Source organism: Pygocentrus nattereri, chromosome 18 (genome assembly GCF_015220715.1).
Source record: "Pygocentrus nattereri isolate fPygNat1 chromosome 18, fPygNat1.pri, whole genome shotgun sequence".
NCBI lineage: Eukaryota > Metazoa > Chordata > Actinopteri > Characiformes > Serrasalmidae > Pygocentrus > Pygocentrus nattereri.
In genome coordinates this window covers 28,190,497-28,203,051 of record NC_051228.1, presented here as the reverse complement: position 1 = coordinate 28,203,051, position 12,555 = coordinate 28,190,497, and the positions used below count along the sequence as shown (strand labels likewise).

The following is a 12,555-nucleotide window of genomic DNA, read 5'->3' as shown; positions in this document are numbered from 1 at the left end:
TCTATACATACCTGAAATTTTATATATATATATATATATATATATATATATATATATATATATATATATATATATATATATATATATATATATATATACATACATACATATACATACATACACACACACACCCACACACACACACCCGATCAAAAGTTTGGGGTCACTTAGAAATTTCCTTATTTTTGAAAGAAAAGCACATTTCTTTCAATGAAGCTAACATTAGATGAATCATAAATACAGTCTATACATTGTTAATGTGGTAAATGACTATTCTAGCTGCAAACATCTGGTTAATGCAATATCTACATAGGTGTATATAGGCCCATTTCCAAAATCCACCACTCCAGTGGTTTAATGGTACATTGTGTTTGCTGTGTGAGAAGGCTAATGGATGTTTAGAAAACCCTTGAAAACACTGGTTCAAGTATGTTAGCACAGCTGAAAACAGTTTGGCTGATTAGAGAAGCCATAAAACTATCAGAAAAAGAGAACTTTCATGTGAAACTCGACAGTCTATTGTTGTTCTTAGAAATGAAGGCCATTCCATGCCTCACAGGTCCTCAACTGGCAGCTTCATTAAATAGTACCCGCCAAACGCCAGTGTCAACCTCTACAGTGAAAAGGTGACTCCAGGATGCTGGCCTTCAGGGCAGAGTGGCAAAGAAAAAGCCATATCTGAGACTGGCTAATAAAAGGAAAAGATTAATATGGGCAAAACAACACAGACATTGGACAGAGGAAGATTGGAAAAAAATGTTATGGACAGGCCAATCTAAGTTTGAGGTGTTTGGATCACACAGAAGAACATTTGTGAGATGCAGAACAACTGAAAAGATGCTGGAAGAGCCCCTGACGCCATCTGTCAAGCATGGTGGAGGTAATGTGATGGTCTGGTGTTGCTTTGGTGCTGGTAAAGTGGGAGATTTGTACAAGGTCAAAGGGATTTTGAATAAGGAAGGCTATCACTCCATTTTCCAACGCCATGCCATACCCTGTGGACAGCGCTTGATTGGAGCCAATTTCATCCTACAACACGACAATGACCCAAAGCACACCTCCAAATTATGCATGAACTATTTAGGGAAGAAGCAGGCAGCTGGTATTCTATCTGTAATGGAGTGGCCAGCCCAGTCACCAGATCTCAACCCCATTGAGCTGTTGTGGGAGCAGCTTGACCGTATGGTACGCAAAAAGTGCCCATCAAGCTTATCCAACTAGTGGGAGGGGCTTCTGGAAGCAGGGGGAGACATTTCTCCTGATTACCTCAGCAAATTAACAGCTAGAATGCCAAAGGTCTGCAATGCTATAATTGCTGCAAAGGGAGCATTGTTTGATTAAAGCAAAGTTTGAAGGAGAAAATTATTACCTTGTCAAAGTCTGGACTATATTTTCTTTTCATTTTGCAACTCATTTGAAAAATAAAAGTATGAGTTTTCATGGAAAACACAAAATTGTCTGGGTGACCCCAAACTTTTGTTCAGTGTATATATTATATAAACACACATACACACACACACACACACACACTGCTCACAAAAATAAAGGGAACACCTAAACAACACAATATAACTCCAAGTAAATCAAACTTCTGTGAAATCAAACTGTCCACTTAGGAAGCATCACTGATTGACAATCAATTTCACAGCTGTTGTGCAAATGGAACAGACAACAGGTGGAAATTATTGGCAATTAGCAAGACACACTCAATAAAGGAGTGGTTCTGCAGGTGGGGACCACAGACCACTTCTCAGTACCTTTCTGCTTTCTGGCTGATGTTTCGGTCACTTTTGAATGTTGGTGGTGCTTTCACACTCGTGGTAGCATGAGACGGACTCTACAACCCACACAAGTGGCTCAGGTAGTGCAGCTCATCCAGGATGGCACATCAATGAGAGCTGTGGCAAGGTTTGCTGTGTCTATCAGCATAGTGTCCAGAGGCTTTAGGCGCTACCAGGAGACAGGCCAGTACACCAGGAGACGTGGAGGAGGCCGTAGGAGGGCAACAACCCAGCAGCAGGACCAATACCTCCGCCTTTGTGCAAGGAGGAACAGGAGGAGCACTGCCACAGCCCTGCAAAATGACCTCCAGCAGGCCACAAATGTGCACGTGTCTGCACAAACGGTTAGAAACCGACTCCATGAGGATGGTATGAGGGCCCGATGTCCACAGATGGGGGTTGTGCTCACAGCCTAACAGCGTACAGGACGCTTGGCATTTGCCAGAGAACACCAGGATTGGCAAATTCGCCACTGGCGCCCTGTGCTCTTCACAGATGAAAGCATGTTCACACTGAGCACATGTGACGGACGTGACAGAGTCTGGAGACGCCGTGGAGAGCGATCTGCTGCCTGCAACATCCTTCAGCATGACCGGTTTGGCAGTGGGTCAGTAATGGTGTGGGGTGGCATTTCTTTGGAGGGCCGCACAGCCCTCCGTGTGCTCACCAGAGGTAGCCTGACTGCCATTAGGTACCGAGATAAGATCCTCAGACCCCTTGAGACCATATGCTGGTGCGGTTGGCCCTGGTTTCCTCCTAATGCAGGACAATGCTAGACCTCATGTGGCTGGAGTGTGTCAGCAGTTCCTGCAAGATGAAGGCATTGAAGCTATAGACTGGCCCGCCTGTTCCCCAGACCTGAATCCGACTGAGCACATCTGGGACATCATGTCTTGCTCCATCCACCAACATCACGTTGCACCACAGACTGTCCAGGAGTTGGTGGATGCTTTAGTCCAGGTCTGGAAGGAGATCCCTCAGGAGACCATCCGCCACCTCATCAGGAGCATGACAAGGCATTGTAGGGAGGTCATACAGGCACGTGGAGGCCACACACAATACTGAGCCTCATTTTGACTTGTTTTAAGGACATCACATCAAAGTTGGATCAGCCTGTAGTGTGTTTTAATTTTGTGTGTGACTCCAAATCCAGACCTCCATTGGTTAATAAATTTGATTTCCATTGATGATTTTTGTGTGATTTTGTTGTCAGCACATTCAACTTTGTACAGAACAAAGTATTCAATGAGAATATTTCATTAATTCAGATCTAGGATGTTATTTGAGTGTTCCCTTTATTTTTTTGAGCAGTGTGTGTGTGTGTGTGTGTGTGTATATATATAAAAAAAAACAGTGACTAAAGTGTCATCTGCATTTTCATCTGTGGGATGTACTTTTGTAAATATGGCTAGAAATTGTGGTGGAAAGCACACATTCAGTGACTACGATGCTCGTGGATTAGTGTGATGGTAATATTGATGGTATATGGAAAACCAGAAGAGCAACTATTCCTCAGGTGACTGAGAAAGTCAATACAGGATGTGATCATGATGGTTAGCATGTCCGCCTGCAATTACATAGAGAGTGATATTACAGTAGGTTAGTAGTGTACAAACCTCCCAGTGCAAAGACGAACACGTGAACAAGTGTATATATGAAAAAAGTGATATGGCCTGTCATTCTTCACCAGATTGTCCACAAGTGTATGAGTGGCATACACTAAAAAAAAAAAAAAAAGTACAGGCCTGAAAGCTGGACCCATACGGTGAGGGGGGTCTGGTGACTGTTGTGCTAATGAGGGGCGTTTTGCTTGTCCCCCTTAGAAGGAAAGGTCACTGCAAATCAGTGCAAAGTTATTCTGACTTATGTACTTTCTTCTATGATGACACATTTCTATCCTGATTCAAGTGGTCTCCTCCAGCATGACCATGCCATCCTCAAGGAAACGAGGGGTCACTGGATTGTGGAGTATAAAACAAAAATAATGTAAATCACATTCTAAATCCTTCAGTCACCAGATCCCAACCCAACTGAACATCTATAGGAGATCAACTCTCCATCTGTGACATTTGGCTAGTAGTTATTAGGGAACACAGCTGAAAACTGGCATAATTAACTGCTATAAATTTGAACATTTATTAAAAGTACATACAGGGGCACAAGATGCTTGCCCAAGAAAAATCTATATACAACTTGTAAAGTGATTCATGCTTTAAATTCCATGTGGGATTCACATAATGTGCAAATTTAAGCCTCGCAGACACTGATGGCTTTCTAACGCTTTAAGTACAAATCAAAGCGATCAGAGGAGATAAGCATTAGCAATTCAAAAATATATCAAGAGAACAGCGAGATCAGCAGTGCTAAAGAATCACAGTTTTTACGGTCTGTTCGTCATACCCGTTTCCAGAGACACTGCAAGATCCCTTTATTCATCCCTTTAATACATTAAGATTAATTCTGTCTTAAAAACAGTGTCACATTACCTTCCACAACTCCACAGGGCTTTGAGGACTCCTTGTTAATACAGTTACATAAGTTACATTATATTGAGTACATTGTTGAATTAATTTCACAGGAAGCCCAAAAACCATGAAAGTTTGATGTTTTACAATTTGTTGTCACACACAGCTTGTGATGTTATGTTCACATGCTTTCTCAGTCAGAAAGCCCTGTAAAAACTATACATAATACACCGTGCACACAAGTTATAAAGTCTAACTAAACAACTCTTCTGATTTCAGATATCTATAGTATACCTATACCTATTGTACAAACCTCAGCATAACAATACCAGAACCATCACCCCAATACAATCAGAACTGCCACCTAGTGTACGTTACCATAACAGAGAGTGGAACCAACCTCCCTGTACTTAATGACTAAGTGAGGGAGGAAGACTGAGTATGAGTGAGTGACAGTGTGCTAAAGAAAAGAGGGTGCTACATGAAAAACTGGCCTACGAGATTAGCTACTCCCAGCAAAATAATAAGACTGTGGAAGCAAGCAGAGGGCCAGCGTAAATCGCCAGAACGCTTCAGAGCTACCATGTGAATGACTGAGGGGAGGACGAAGACCAGAGCCAGGCCGCATGTGGCTCCAGAGTACCTGCAGGAACACATACACAAACACAGAGTTAGGAGCTTTTTATACTGCATGCATTTTTGCTTAAGTAACATTCTGTAAGGTTCGCTGTATGGCCAATGATCTGCAATGTCTTAGCAGCACATGCTCAGACAAGTCACGAGGTTTAGCAGGCATTACACAGATACAGCAATATAAAAGAACCAGAGAGCAACCTTTGATTACATTTCCGGCTAAAACAGCCACTGAGTACAAGATATTCATTTTTTAGGAGAAACTTATGAGGAGATTAGATAACAATCCACTTGCATAAGGATGGGGACATTTCCAAAACTGGAGTTCAGGTGCAAGACCTTTCAGACCACCATAACTGTCACCTTCAGATAAACAACACTTGAAGCTTTTATCTTTGAGAGACAGGAGAAAGAAAAGCTCCACTCTTGCTTCAGAATTGAAAAAATACACAGGTGTTTCTGTCCATCCTTCCACTGTGAGAACACAACTCAGCACTAAGTCTGAAAGGATGTGTAGCTGTCAAGAAGCCCTCACTGAGAAAAGGAAACAGACAAAATATTGCTAATAGAACAAAGAAGCTGTTGGCGTTCTAGGATCAATGGGCTGACCACACCAGAGTGTGAGACCCCATCTATATATTCTAGTATTAATCCAGAGTTTTAGCCTGACAAACCACCCCTGGTCTAAGTAAAAGGGTGGGTTTTGTTCGTATGAAGCCAAGTTCCTCTCACCTGATGATGGAACCAATGTTGGGGTAAAACCTGGCCATGAATACCCCAGCACTCACAATGAGGACGTTCAGTAAGAAGACATGGATGAAACTAGAAAGAGAAAGTTGAGAACTGTTAAGCCAGCCACTTCAACCATTTAAGCTATACTGACTAAACTAAAGAGATGATTTATGACTTAGATAGGATTTCAGCTTCTACAGCATGTTGGCTTCAAAACAAGAAAAACTGCCAAAGGAATATTTCCCCAACATCCTGTCATCATTTATCTTATTCATTCTTCCCTGAAAATGACCACACTGCCAACACCTCCATGCTATTTGGAAACCACACTTTGCCCAGTCTTTTTATCCTGATAAAAATCTAATCTAATCATGTTTTCAAAAATGGATCCCGACGCTACACTTATTTGCATGTATGTAATGATTTCCATACACTACTGGTACTGATGGGGAGAGACACACAAATGACACTTGTGGCACAAACAGTGTCAGCATTGTAAACCAGTCGAGCGTAAACCTCTGATGGGGTGACGAACTGGAAATTGTGCCACATGGTTTTACGCTGATTATCAGAGAAATCATTAAAAGTTCTTGGAAAAAAAACATCATTACAGTACATACGTTCACAGTGTGGGAGAATTCCACTAATTTCCATTTTTTATTTTTGCATATTTCAATAAATTTGCTAATAGGTTAAAGTCACTCAGAGTGGCTTGTTGTAGGATTAGAATTCCAGGGAGTCTAGATGAGCCATAATTGTTTATAGCAGTGAAGACTCTGAAAGCTCCCATACGGAAAAGCCACTACTGTACCATAATCAACATTACATATAAAACTCATCCGAATATCCAAGGGGTTGTTTTTGACAGCAAATATTGTAAAGAAATTAACAACATGGGAATCAAACGTCAAGAAACACAATACAGACCGTTTTCACAAACAAAGACCAGAGCTGTCCAGGCTATGGTCTTTTCAGTAGTTCATTATAGTAGTCAAAGTTTGACAATAAAAAAAAAAAAAACAGGACAGGAAAAATACTGATGTCTTAGAACTGAAGATGGAGGAGCCGGCTGAGAGTATCTTGGACAGCAGGGCCATATAGAGCCTCATCTCTCGCTTGAAACTCGAGTAACCAAACTGAAATTCTATTTGGACAAATTATGAGAGCCAATTCAATGGAAAGAAAAACTATCCTTGATATGTTGAAAGTAGAAGAGGACGGCCAGCAATAAGATGGATGGAGGCAATCTGAAGAATCACGAACCAGCCATTATGCCATTAACCAAACAAGCCACATTAATCAAACAAAAGACAGGATATTCTGGAGGAACCCTGTCCATATAGTTGCCAGGAGTCAGAATCAAGCTTACAGCACTTAATAATAATACTACTAAAAGAAAACAGAGACAGTGAGTTCCTCCACAATACACCATTTCACATCAAACCAATCTAACTTACTCTGAATGATGACATTCCTTTCGAAGAATCATTGGAATTCCTCTTTAGCAACTTTTACTCCTACAAATTTACCATTTCATGGTTTAGTTACAACAATGTTTAAGAGAGTCTACCTGGGGTAGTGTTCACCAAAAATCTGACCCATCAGCTGCACCCGGACCAGGTAACCCAGCAGTGGGTAGACAGTGGTCATCTGGAACAGCAGGAAGGTCCGAGCCACAAACACCCACACATCACTGCTGGGGAAGTTATCCAGAAAGTTCTGTAACAGAGTGAAAGTCATAAGGTCAGTAGCATAACCTATAGTTACATATCATGCCTTGTATAAACATGTTCTATAGATGTAGATCAGGATATGAGTGTGTGCACACCTACACATCGCTGCTGTCGGAAGAAAATCTTGTTGTTTTTGTTGTTTCTAACATAATTTGAAAAGGCCTGTTCTTTACACTGTGTGTAAATTTCATAAATAATGGACCAAAAAACTAAACCCAAAATGACTTGGAAAAAACTCTGGTTTCATTGACGTACTTTCACAGTATAGTAGGTTTTTTCCTTCTCCTGTAAGGTTACCATTTTGGAGATATGAGGTTTTCTTCTGGACAACAGTGACATACAGTTTGTAAAATTTAATATGGAATTTTTCAGCAAATAGTAATGCACAATTTGCCAACATTTAACATATTAGAAAAATAAAACATAAAATATAAAATGTGCCATAACTTTTGCATAGTAATTGTGCATTAAAATCCATTAAAATGTGAAATATGGCGAAAAAGGAAGAAGTCTTACTGGCTCCAGGCACTCTTTAGGCAGTGGTGGAGATGGAAAGGCCACAAAGATCAGCACCCCCACATACAGGTATGTCACTCCCACTAACAGGTAAGCCAAGGACAAATCTCGTACCTGCAACCACAAAAACATCTTATATCAGAAGAAATCCCTGTGACCCACACCAGGACAAACACTGCGTGATGTCAACAGCTTGCATGTAGCTCAATACATGCATTTTATGGGAAACTAAATACAGTTTTGATAGGGGGGCATCAGAATCCCATCCCTCTACCACTGTCTCCTCTTTTTTATATATTTTACACTGCTGAGTGTTTAATTCACTCTCAGAATCCTATGATAGTTTTCCTCAGTCAAGAAAGAGTGGCTTGATCGCGTAAAAAGAAATTTAACCAGTACTGGAACTGGAATATAATTTAATCACTGATACTGAAGTGAAAAGGTTTATTGCAGATTTTCTTTACAGTGCTGGTGACTGGAACCAGGGTCACAATGTCTACAACACAAATATAGAATTTTATTTAATCTAAAACCTTCTGTGAAATGAAATTTGTCCTCCGAGTTTATATGTGTAATATGGGTGATGATAAAATAGTGATAAATCTCTTTTAAAAAAAAACAAAAAAAAACTAATTTTCTTTAGGGGACTATTTGCCTTTGGGGCAGTCGTGGGCTGGAGGTTAGGGATCTGGCCTTGTGACCGGAAGGTTGCCGGTTCAATCCCCAGCGCCGACAGTCCATGACTGAGGTGTCCTTGAGCAAGACACCTAACCCCCAATTGCTCCCCGGACGCCGTGGATAGGGCTGCCCACCGCTCCGGGCAAGTGTGCTCACTGCCCCCTAGTGTGTGTGTGGTGTTTCACTTGCATGGATGGGTTAAATGCGGAGATGGAATTTCCCCGGTTGTGGGATCAAAACAGTATCACTTAAACTTATCACTTAAACTTTATGGCACCCCTGCATGCACCTCTATACCATGAATGTATTTAAAACAGTATGTTAAGCTAAGCTTCTTAAACCATCATGAACAATGTCTCAGGCATCAGGCGGCACATTTATTAACATTTCACGTAATAAAGGTCTGCGGTCTTTGGATCTTTTAGAGACACCAAACTCTTTAGACGTCTGGTTCCCATCACCACCACTGTAAAGAATTTTGACTCTGTAAGTTTCTGTAGAAATTAGAAATTAAGTTTGTTTACCTTTTCACAATTTAGTCATGCAGAACCTTTGAGCATAGAATTTAACTCGCTAAATAATTAAGCAGTAAAGTCTTTTTTTTACTGCACTGTGACCCAGCAGGCCTACGTGTGAAGTGCTTCAATTTTATACAACAGAAAGGTTAGGATAATGAATTTATACAGTTGTATGCAGACGTTTGAACATCCCTTGTCAAATTACATGCTTTGTTAAACTTCTAAGTGCAAAGAGGTTCACACACCCCCTACGGAGATCATACTTCTGTGCATTTTAAAGCACAGTTCCTGTTAATTTGCTGAATTTAACATATTTCACAAAGTTAAACTTATGACCTGTGTAAAAACACCGGCTCTTATCATATCGTCGTTGTCCAAAGAAAACCATGTATTGCCATTTTTGTTGTTTTTTTTATTTTTCTACATCATTTCAACACATTAGTTATCCTTTACATTGTGTAGAAATTTCATGATGAACGGACCAACAGAAATGTTCCAAAATTACTTGGAATAAAATCTCTTTACATTAACTTACATTGAAAGGTAAGAGCATTTTTGCCCTCTCCTGTAAAGTTACTGTTTTGGAGAAACTTGTTTTTCTTAGGACAGCAACGATATATAACATAAAATCTGCAGAAGATGTGTGAACTTATTTTTACTTAGAAGATCAACAAAACACATATTCTAGCTTTTTGCATATAACTGTGCCAAGAATGCAAAACAGATATGGGGTTTACACAATGTTCAGACAGTGACCGTTCAGATTTTATAAAAATAGTTCAGGCCATGACCTCCAGCTATGTCACTTTCCAGGCACAGTACAGATAACGACAGTTGAATGTACGACCGTTTATTTTTTGTTTAACATAGCATGTAACCAGGAAATACTGCAATAAAACATGAAACAAGCAGGAAATGCTAAAAAAACCACGACACAGACAAAAGAGTCACACTTCTCCTGACAATAGCTGTTATATTCTTCTCTGACCAGTGTGGACACTTCCTGATCAGCATATCTACACCACAGAGAACAACTAACCTAAATCTGTTTTTCATGCAAAGTACAGCACTGCCGTTTTAAAAGTAAAACTATTCCTTTGTAGAACTACAGCTAGTCAGCTCCAAAATTATTGGCACCCTTGGTGACAATGGTTAAAAAATGTTGTGGTTAATTAGCTCAATCTAATAATGAAAATATGAATATGAAATAAGAAATATTTAATTGAAGTTAATTTAGTCAGAAAACAAAACCATTTTTTAAAAAAGAAAATATAAACACGTGTCATTTATTACCACCTACAGAATTTCATAGGGAAAAAAGGGAAAAAAATAACTGAAACGTTTCCATTTATATTCATGTTCAGAAACTCAAACAGTCCTCAAACCATGACTTCACGTCTAGCTGTGGTATAAATATGAAGTGTGACACAGGTCAAATTCCATTAGTCATTCTTTAACACAGAAAAGATTAGAGAACACAAAACTGAAGTGAAAGTAAAGTTGTGTTGACCTTCACAAAAATGAATCAGGCAACGGCTATTAAAACAGCTATGCCTGAAGAGCCCCTATACACGGTTAAGGCATTAATAAAAACATTTAAAATAGCTGGAGCTGTGGTGAACCAGCCTGTACAAATGCTTTGGTGAATCAAATACCAAAACAACACTACTGATTACAAAACCTGCTGGAGACTGAAACTGCCATGCTTGTCTCATCTGGCCACTGAACCAATGCTGGAGTGTCTTAAGTGTATTTGTCCTACTCCTCTTCCAAAGTTCTTGCAGTTTTGTGTGCCTGTGTGTGTCATCATGTGGATTTGATGGGATTTCAAGTGTGTCCCGTTTCCTGAATGTGCAAAACGTGAGAATGTTGACGTTGCAAGAATTTTTTGCAATTAGCAATTCCCCACAGATGTGATATGTATAAGAACACTTGTGACTTTAAAAGTGCTTGTACACCTGCTAAATTCAGAACAATGTCTCATGCACTTCAGCAAACCCACAAACCATACGATTTGGGACAGACCCTTAATCACAACTGAATTCCATCCTCTGGGCTTTGGAATACAGCGAGGTAGCTGTGCAGCACTACTACCCTGTTGAGTGGAGCAGTTCTTTAACAACAAACTTAAGGAATGCTCCAGCAGCTTTTCTGCTTAAACTATGTGTCCTATATTTGCATAAACTGCTAAGTCAAAAGTGTTGGTAAAATTTAGGAGCAATGCTGTGTTTGAAAAATTGGTCTATTTTTTTGAAGAGTTTATGGTCATTTGTTACCAGTAAAGTGCCTGATTACCAGCATCAGTGCCTGACTGCACATGAATCCCAGCACTCCTTGGGAAAAGAAACTGGTATTTTATTGTGAAAGTCTAGTTTAGTTTGAGATGCAAGACAATACTGGAATCATATTTGCAGCAGACATATTTGAATTTTATCAATCTTTCAAAACAATATTTGATGTGTTCACTGTGGAATCTTTAGGCAATCCTGAACTACTGTAGTAAAATATGTCATATTCTGTCCATTTTACTGCATTTGTAGCTGAAATAAATGCTGCATTTCTCTGCAATGTTAATCCAGGTGGTATTACTAGTGTGTTTTCAAAGCACAGAGAATCAAGCTGAAATTATTGTCTGTGCCAATTTCCTTCTAGATACATATTAACCCCTCAGAGGTTAATGCGCCTGTGGACTGCAGGAGGGTAGATATAGGTTAATGGAATTCATGTGGGATGGAAAGAAAAGGAGAACTTACGTTATTCTCCTGATTTCTGTTGTTTTTCATGAGGGTGATGATGCAGTTGTGAATGAAAAAGGCCAATGTAAGAACACCAGTCAGCTGAGGAAACAGTACCCTGAATTCTACAAAAAAAAAAAAAAATTATAAGCATGAGGAAAATTCTCGACCCAATGCAGCATCAAGAATTAATGAAGATCTCAAAATTACAACAAAGTCTAATCCAGGGTTAAAATTCATAGTTTAGGGCACTGACCCATGTCTGCACTTCTCTAAGTATGCAAAAGTTGACCTATGCAGATTATTTTCATGGCATTGCCCTTTTTGCTAACTGGCCTGAAAAATGTGAAAAATTAAGATATAATGATGTGCTGTGCTAATACTGTCCACTCTAACTTTGGGTAACAGCTCATTGTTTATACATCATGCTGAATGTCAGTTATGTAAGCAACGAATACCTGATTCAATACCATGTTCCTAGAAGAAGAAGCTGTGAGGCTTTTATCAAATTCAACAACACTAAAACAAAGGGATGAAGATCATTTTGGGCTTTTTACTTTGTAATTTCACTTTTGAAAGAAAGGGAACTGAGGGGCACAATCCAAGATATGTAGCACAGATTGTATGTAATTAAAGAAAAGAAGCACATGCTGTTCCTCATATTCTTGTATTAAAATAGCAATATTTTCTATTAAAATAACAGTCAATGGTCAGATATTTCTCAAGATTTACCCTGAAGACTGTTTTTGTAGCATGAAAGCAAC

The 12,555-nt window shown here is 39.6% G+C and overlaps 1 protein-coding gene across 2 annotated transcripts in view; it reads right to left on the bottom strand.

Moving 5' to 3' along the window:
• Nucleotides 1–3,890: 3,890 nt before the first annotated feature.
• slc38a9 (solute carrier family 38 member 9) overlaps nt 3,891–12,555 on the bottom strand; it is a 22,528-nt gene continuing 13,863 nt past the window's right edge. For both annotated transcript variants that reach the window (XM_017697288.2, XM_037547020.1), the window contains exons 11-15: nt 11,810–11,916; nt 7,861–7,974; nt 7,182–7,330; nt 5,612–5,701; nt 3,891–4,889 (exon numbers count right to left, since the gene is read on the bottom strand). In XM_017697288.2, coding sequence (XP_017552777.1) covers nt 4,724–4,889; nt 5,612–5,701; nt 7,182–7,330; nt 7,861–7,974; nt 11,810–11,916 — 626 coding nt within the window. In that variant the 3' untranslated portion in view covers nt 3,891–4,723. The remainder of the gene's footprint in view (nt 4,890–5,611; nt 5,702–7,181; nt 7,331–7,860; nt 7,975–11,809; nt 11,917–12,555) is intronic.